The sequence below is a fragment of the Phacochoerus africanus genome, chromosome X (genome assembly GCF_016906955.1).
Source record: "Phacochoerus africanus isolate WHEZ1 chromosome X, ROS_Pafr_v1, whole genome shotgun sequence".
Lineage (NCBI taxonomy): Eukaryota > Metazoa > Chordata > Mammalia > Artiodactyla > Suidae > Phacochoerus > Phacochoerus africanus.
In genome coordinates, this window is record NC_062560.1 from 105577520 (window position 1) to 105586319 (window position 8800).

Here is an 8800-nt window from a genome sequence, read left to right on the forward strand (position 1 = left end):
TCATAATGTCGTCCCTTTACTTCTCTGTGCTCTGAATGCCTTTTTCCTGTTTGTGAGCCTCATTCCCCACTCCACCCCCAATTCCCAACATCTTTTCTTGAACTCATCCCTCAAGGCTCAGCTCAAAGGTCGCTTCTTTAAGTTTTTCGCAATACCCATAACAGAGTTTGCAGCTCCCTCTTCTCTACTCTCTGCTGTTAAAGCATTTGTAACTTTGTTTTGGAACTGTTTTCTCTCCTACCCATTAGACAAGCTTCTTTAGGGCAAGCACTCTATCTTCTTTTCTCTATGCTCCATGTTTGAGTTGATGGTTTTGCTTATCCCCAGGAGGTCGCTTTTGAAGAAAAAAGAGAATAAATAATCCTTTTCTTCACCCCTCACCAAGAAAGCCTTTCTGAAGTACAAATCTGACCTCTCTTTCCAGGTTAAAACCCTTCACTGGCTTCCGGGGCCCTTGGTGTCAAACTCAAATTTCTTTACATGGGTTGCCAAATTTTTCATGATCAGGCTCCTACTAACCTTCTATAGCATCATCTCATGCTATTTTCCCTTCAAATTCTCTTCCCAGGCCTTACCTTGCACTCGTAGGCTTGGTTCTGTCTCTCCCCTTGGAGCGTGCTTATGACATTTCCTCTACCCAGAACCCTCTTGTCCCACTGCTCCTGTCTGCCAGGGCCTTCTCCCTCTACTAGTTTACTCCTCTGCATCCTTTAGGACCCAGTTTAGGTATAATTTTTTTCTGGGAAGCCTTCCCTTTATGTGTGTGTGCACACACTCCCTTACTGTGTTCTTCATAACACATTGTATAATTACCTTTCTCATCACACTGTATTATAATTTCCTATCTACATGTGTTCCTTACTTGGCTATGAATGATTGGGAGCCTAAGGGTCTGTATATTTGTTAATTGTTCTATCTCTAATGCCTAGTAAGTACTTGTTGAATAAAATTAGACCACCGTTTTCCAAACTTGTTTTCAGAATAATTTCCCCCAGGATGTTAGAAGAGATGCCATGAAAAAGGAGCTTTGTAGTTAAATAAGGAAATGCATTATGAATTTCTAAGAGGGGATGTACATTTTATTACACTGCCCTGAACTTGATAGCCGTGGTGCCCAAATACCAGTGTGCTCAACCCCAGAAATTTTAGATTCTGTGAATGGGGCCCAGGAATCTATTGTTCTAAAAAAAAATGCCCCAAGTGATTCTCATTTGAGGCTTAATTTGGAAACCACTGGTATGCAATGATTACAAAGATTGTTAAAATATGTAATACATTTGGAATAGTTCCTAGTACATATTAACTGCTGCTGTTGTTGATGTTGTTGTAATTATAGTTATGTATGGCTGTGAAACACATTTTTATGGCATATTTGTTAACATTTTACAAAACAGTTTGAGAAAGGCTGAATTAAGCAAATACTTTGGTGCCACCTGTAATCAACTTTATTTCCTCTTTCTTCCTCATCCCTCACATCCAGTCAGCCACCAAATCCTGCTTGTCCCATTTCAGAAGTGGCCCTAAAGTCCGCACATAAGGAGTTCCTGAGCCCAGGGATCAGATCCAAGCCACAGCTGTGACCTATGCCACAGCTGCAGCATCGCTGGATCCTTTAACCCCCGTGCCAGGCTGGGGATTGCACCTGCGTCCTGGCTCTGCAGAGATGCTGCAGCAGGAATTCATGCTGCCCATTTTTAAATGCCACTCTTCTTCCCCCCCACCCCCACCCAATTGCCACCAACCTGTGAAGCCTTCCCCAACTAGTCTGGACAGAAGAACTTATTCTCTCATCTTGTCCCAGAGCACTTTGTATATAACTTTATTATGGCACTTATCACTTTTATGCTTACCTCCATAGCCTTAGCTCATGTCCTTCTCTCCCATTAGCATGCAAGCTAACAAAAGAGCAGATGCCATATGTGTCATCCTATCTCCCAACACTTGATTAGTGCCTCACACATAGTAGGGGTTCATATTGTTTCAATGAATTTAAACAACTAAGCCTAAAATTTAGCACTTTTTTTTCTCTTTGTACAGAAATTAGTGCTGAAGAACAGCTGAGGCTCCTGCAAGAGGAGAAGCTTTGCAAAATCTGTATGGATAGAAATATTGCTGTGGTTTTTATTCCTTGTGGACATCTGGTCACTTGTAAACAGTGTGCTGAAGCAATTGACAAATGTCCGATGTGCAACACAGTCATTACTTTCAAGCAAAAAATTTTTATGTCTTAGTCTAACTACAGTAGGCGTGTTATGTTCTTATTACCCTGATTGAATGTATGATGTGAACCAACTTTCAGAAATCAGCATTGAATTTCATTAGCATTTGCTACCAAGTAGGAAAAAACATAAACTGCAGTGTTTACAGTTGGCAATATAAAATTTGAATTTCTGGATTTTTCAGGATTTTAGCTATATTATTGTCCTATTTTTTCACTGTTATTTAATTGAAACCCTAGACTGAGAAGCATCATATTAAAACTGACCGCAGTGTGTATCCGTGGTACACTGACTTAGTTTTCTAAATGTTAGTGAATTAATCAACTGAATTTTTCATTCTTTTCAGATAGGCTTAACAAATGGAGCATTCTGTGAAAACATGGAGATTAATATCCCCAATCACATAATTTGTTTTGTGTGAAAAGGGAATGAACTGTTCCACACTGGTAGAAAGATAGAGATTATTTTTAGATGTTTCTGTTTTAGTAGTCTGTCCATTTTGTTTTAAAATTATAGTCATGTACTTGGGTGAATGATTTTAAAAAATAATTTTGCCATTGTTAAAAGGGTATTTAATGATAGAATACCATTTAGCCTACATGTACTGACATGGAAAGATATCAAAGGTGTATTAAGTGTAAAATCCAAGTGGCAAAATACTATGTATAGAATGAGCCAAATGAAGGTGTGTGTGTTTTGTATACATAGAGAAAAGATTTGGAAAGATAGGCACCAAATGTGGTTTCTTTTGAGGGGGGTGTGGGGCATGGGTCCCAGAGGGGCTGTACAGGGGCCTTTCACTTTCTACTCTTTTCATTTTGTTCTGTTTGAATTTTGTATAAGTACGTATTACTTTTGTAATCAGAATTTTTAGAAAGTATTTTACTGATTTAAAGGCTTAGGCATGTTCAAACGCCTGCAAAACTACTTACTGCTCAGCTTTAGTTTTTTTAATCCAAGAAGGCAGGGCAGTTAACCTTTTTGGTGCCAATGTGAAATTTAAGTGTTTATATGTTTTTCCTGCTTTGTGGATGAAAAATATTTCTGAGTGGTAGTTTTCTGACAGGTAGACCATGTCTTCTCTTGTTTCAAAATAAATATTCCTGATTTTGTAAAATGAAATATAAAATATGTCTCAGATCTTCCAATTAATTAGTAAGGATTCATCCTTAATCCTTGCTAGTTTAAGCCTGCCTAAGTCACTTTACTAAAAGATCTTTGTTAACCCAGTATTTTAAACATCTGTCAGCTTATGTAGGTAAAAATAGAAGCATGTTTGTACACTGCTTGTAGTTATAGTGACAGCTTTCCATGTTGAGATTCTCATATCATCTTGTATCTTAAAGTTTTATGTGAGTTTTTACCATTAGGATGATTAAGATGTATATAGGAAAAAATGTCGTCTTTACCTAAATTTTTTTTTATTTCTTGTCTAGTAATAGTAATAGATACCTCTGAAATAAATGTTCTTTGAGATCCATAAAAACCTCTTGGAAATTATAAAATATTGACAGGAAAAAATAGTTATTTTAATATTGAAGAGAAAATAAAACTTGAGTAAGAATCAATACAGATTTAAAAAATTAAAGTTTAAAAATGCTTCATAGACCAGCCAGGCAAAGACTCTTGCAGTGACCTGTTGTAGAGGTGAGTGAGGCATTTTACTGCAGAGAAAAGTTTGAGAATGAATCTGTTAATTATATTTTTGTTGTATTTTCTAAGAGAAAGAGTATCGTTATGTTCTCAATCTCTGTTGATGACTGCTTTGATATTCATTTAAAGTATTGCAAATTTAAATGAGAATTTTTTTAATCAAATAATGACTGCCCTGTTTTTGTTTTACTGTATAAATTCTCAGTTCTTTACCTTTGCACTTTCTTCCACTTAGGTTTAGTTATATATTCATTAAGTTAAATTTTACATGTATAGTCTAAGCTTTAAATTTAAACTTAAATTACAAGGAGAGAAAAGTGTTCATTTTAAAAATGTATTTTCCAAGACACGTCAGCACCAAGTTAGGTAGGTAGTTCAAACTAGTTGGCCAAGGACTGAAATTGTTTTAACATAAGGCTTTTCCAGTTCTGAGAGCCTCAGTTCATTAAAACTCTTAAAACTTGTATGTTTAGAGTTAAGCAAGACCTGTTTTTTTCTCCCCTTGAGTTGTGAAATTTAATGCATGAAGCTGATGTGGCTCACAAGTTTATTTTAAGGATTGTTTAGAAATGCTGTTGCTTCTGGTTCTTAAATCACTCAGCACTCCAACTTCTAATCAAATTTTTAAAGACTTAACCAATGTTTGTCTGTATTTGCACTATAAAAAGCTCTGGATCCTTCCCATCAAATGTGCAAAGAACGATCACTTGCAAGGTCAAAAATATAGCCAGATCCAAATCTCTGCCTCCCCTTCCCAAAATAGTTCTTAGTATCTACATGTAGACACTCCTTTTCTGTAAAGTTCACCCTAAAATTTCAAAGGCACCACCTATTTTACTACATTTCAATCATGTGAAGAGTCAAATCTTTTTGTAATAAATACTTATCTTTACTCATAATAGTCTGATGTGCTGATCAAAAGCCTTGTCTTGATTTTTGAGAAATAGATTTAGTGTTTATACAGTAAATTCCAATTTATTAACTAATGGCTTTGTATTGCCTTTCCTGCTAGATTTGTGTTTGGTTTGGTTTGGTTTGGTTTTCCCATTGGCTAGGGCCTCTGATGGGGCAGGATGGGTGTAGTGAATGTATATAATGTGATTTGGCCCTGTGTATTGTTATTTTGTTGTTTTTGTTGTTATATTATTTACGTGTTGGAAGTTTTTTCCCCATTTTCATTTTAGTGGATAAAATAGGTATTTTGAACTCTCTGAATGGAGACTACCACCACAGCATTAGTAGCACGTATTGTACACTTCAGATCCATGTCATTGTTTTATTTCCTGATTACTCACTTGTTGAATATGGGGGAAAGAGGTAGAGCAGTGGAAGAGATAGGGTAGGTTGTGTATCGTTTCCATTAGAGAAATAAGAAAACAGAAGGGAATATTTGAGAGATATGGTTATTTTTAGCCAAATTTAAAGAAACAAAAAAGAGGGCAGCCATTTCTTTATCTTTGAAATGAGAATACTTCCTGTCTTATAAAGTTATGAGTTCCGGCTCAGGGGTTACAAACCCGACTAGTATCCATGAGGACATGGGTTCAATCCTGTCCTCCCTCAGTGGGTTAAGGATCTGGCCTTGCCGTGAGCTGTGGTGTAGGTCGCAGACGTAGCTCAGATCCCATGTTTCTGTGGCTATGGTGTAGGCCAGCAGCTGTAGCTCCAATTCGAACCCTAGCCTGGAAACTTCCATATGCCAGGGGTTCGGCCCTAAAAAGCAAAAGAAAAAACAAAACAAAAACTTCAAGCTACCTCTCCAGGGAGGTCTCAGATGTTAATTTTTTCAACTCTTCTTTCTTCTATACCATAACCTTCACTACATATTAAATGACACTTTATAACTAATACTATAGGACAATCTTAACTACATATAACTTCAAATTGTACAATACTAAATTAATGTTTGGGTGGTAAGATTCTATTTTGAAGTCTGAAGTTTGCAGAAATGTGTATTAATTTTTGGTATTTACTACATTCATACTGTGTATCATTAATGTGACATTTAAAATTACTATATGAGGATATTTTGCCATTCTAACTGTATTTAGCAACAAATTTGCATTTTTGATTTGATCCAACAAAGGCTTTAATGTAATTTTTATTAGATAATTTTGTGTTTTTTTATTACTGCTGTATTTTATCTAACTTGACAGAATGACTAATTCTTATGTCATTGTATTAGTGTTGTGAATAATCATGTGAAATATTTGAAATAGAGTACTATATTTGTGAATATAATTTTATGGCTGTTTTCATTTAGTAGAAACCTTTCCATCAGTATGGAAAACCAAGAAAATTGCTTTCTACTGTATAATCTGGCAGTCATCATAGATTAAAGCTTATTTTTCTGTGAATAAAACTTTATTCAATAAAGCACTATTCTTTAAAATGATATCTTACAAGTCTATATTTGTTGCACTTTCTCAGAAAAAAAAATAGCCCTCTTAAAAATACTAAAGTATGAGTTCCCTGGTTCAGTGGGCTAAGGATCCGGCATTGTAGTTGCTGTGGGTCTGGTTACAGCTATGGCTGGGGTTTGATCCCTGGCCTGGGAACTTCCACATGCTGCAGGCATCCCCCCCCAAAAAAAGAAAACTTGAAATGCAACCTCCTAAACATATCCTCTGCCATTGGGCCAGGCATTAAGGTACACATCAAGTCATGTCATGTTAAAAAAAAAAGACATCCGCTTTCACATTAATTTTTAGAATTCTGTAAGTGCATGGAAAGTTAATTTTCAACATGTGTAAAAATAGGAACACCCCTCCCCATAAAGATTGGCAGAGAAGGATTTTTATGAGTCTGTTGGGATAAAATGTGAGGGAATAAAGGATCTTTAAAGGGAGAGAGAAGGAGTTCCTGTCGTGGCTCAGTGGAAACAAATCTGACTAGGATTCGTGGCTCAGCGGAAACAAACCTGACTAGGATCCATGAGGATGCAGGTTCAATCCTTGGCCTCACTCAGTGGGTTTAAGGATCCAGCGTTGCAGTAAGCTGTGGTATAACGGTCGAAGATGCGGCTTGGATCCCTTGTGGCTGTGGCTGTGGTGTGGGCCAGCAGCTACAGCTCCAATTCGACCTCTAGCCTGGGAACCTTCCTATGCCACAGTGCAGCCTAAAAAGACCAAAAAAAAAAAAAAAAGTTAAGAAGAAGGCATTTTAAGTAGTGTCTTATTTCCTCTATCCCTTCCCACAATGGAGTTTTCGATACTGAGAATTGTTTTTCAGGCCTAGTCTGTACAATGACTGATTATAGAATCCTTGACTATATTACCACTGTTATCTGAGATATACCATAAAACCTTGTTTTAAACGCAGTCCATATTTCTTACATGTCAACCATTAGTGAATATTGATGAAGATGTGAATTTTCTTTTTCTTTTTCTTTTTTTTTTGTCTTTTCTAGGGCCACACCCGTGGTATATGGAGATTCCCAGGCTAGGGGTCGAATTGGAGCTGTAGCCGCTGGCCTACACCACGGCCACAGCAATGCAGGATCAGAGCCACGTCTGTGACCTACACCACAGCTCACGGCAATGCCGGATCCTTAACCCACTGAGCAAGGCCAGGGATCGAACTCACAACCTCATGGTTCCTAGTTGGATTCATTAACCACTGCACCATGACGGGAACTCCAAGATGTGAATTTTCAAAGCTTTCTCTTACAGAAATTTTCAAACTTACATAAAAGTAGAAAGGAAGGAGTTCCCGTCATAGCGCAGTGGTTAACGAATCCGACTCAGAACCATGAGGTTGTGGGTTCAATCCCTGGCCTTGCTCAGTGGGTTAAGGATCCGGCATTGCCGTTAGCTGTGGTGTAGGTCGCAGATGCGGGTCGCAGATGCGGCTCAGATCTCTTGCTGTGGCTCTGGCGTAGGCCGGTGGCTACAGCTCCGATTCAACTTCTAGCCTGGGAACCTCTATATGCTGCGGGAGCGGCCCAAGAAATGGCAAAAAGACCAAAAAAAAAAAAGTAGAAAGGAAGTGTAATGAACCTCTGGTACTCAACGTTCAGCTTCAACAAATAGCAACATTTTGCCAAACTTGTTTCATCTAGGACTCTCCTTATTTATTGATTGATTGCTACTATATTCTAGAGAAAATCCTAGACATTGTATTGTTTCTCCTACAAACCTTGTTATGTGCATATACCAAATTAAAACTTTTTTTTTCTTTCTAGGGCCCCACCTGTGGCATATGAAAGTTCCAAGGCTAGGGGTTGAATTGAAACTGCAGCTGCAGGCCTATGCCGTAGCCACACAGGATCTGAGCCACGTCTGCGACCTACATCATAGCTCACAGCACTCTGGATCCTTAACCCACTGAGTGAGGCCAGGGATCAAACCCACATTCTCATGGATTCATTTCCCCTGCTCCGCAACGGGAACACTGCACCCACAGCAGGAGCTCCATAAATTTTGAATGTTTAACTCACCACTATTACTGCTACATTTTAATGGACGTCTAAACAAGAATTAAAATTAACTTTATTCCCCCTCTTCTCCTATTTGAAGACTAAGGCAAATAAATCCCCTTCAAAACGGTATTGTGGACTTCCCATTGTGGCTCAGTGGGTTAAGAACCAGACATAGTGCCTGTGAGGATGCAGGTTCAATCCCTGGCCTTGCTTAGTGGGTTAAGGATCCGGTGTTGCCACAAGCTGTGGTGTAAGTCACAGATGTATCTTAGATCTGGTGTGCTGTGGCTATGGCTCAAGCTGCAGCTGCAGCTCAGATTCCACCTCTAGCCTGGGAACTCCCATATGCTGCAGGTGTAGCCCTAAAAAGCAAAATAAAATAAAATAAAATAAAATAAAATAAATAAGCAACAAGGATATATTGTATAGCAGAGGGAAATATAGCCATTATTTTGTAATAACTTTAAGTATAATCTATACAAAATATTGAATCATAGTGTTGTACACC

The 8800-nt window shown here is 37.9% G+C and overlaps 1 protein-coding gene across 5 annotated transcripts in view; it reads left to right on the plus strand.

Annotated features, from left to right (window-relative positions):
• XIAP (X-linked inhibitor of apoptosis) overlaps positions 1-6267 on the plus strand; it is a 42629-nt gene extending 36362 nt beyond the window's left edge. For all 5 annotated transcript variants that reach the window (XM_047764499.1, XM_047764502.1, XM_047764504.1 and 2 more), the window contains one exon: positions 2038-6267. In XM_047764499.1, coding sequence (XP_047620455.1) covers positions 2038-2231 — 194 coding nt within the window. In that variant the 3' untranslated portion in view covers positions 2232-6267. The remainder of the gene's footprint in view (positions 1-2037) is intronic.
• The last annotated feature ends 2533 nt before the right edge of the window (positions 6268-8800 follow it).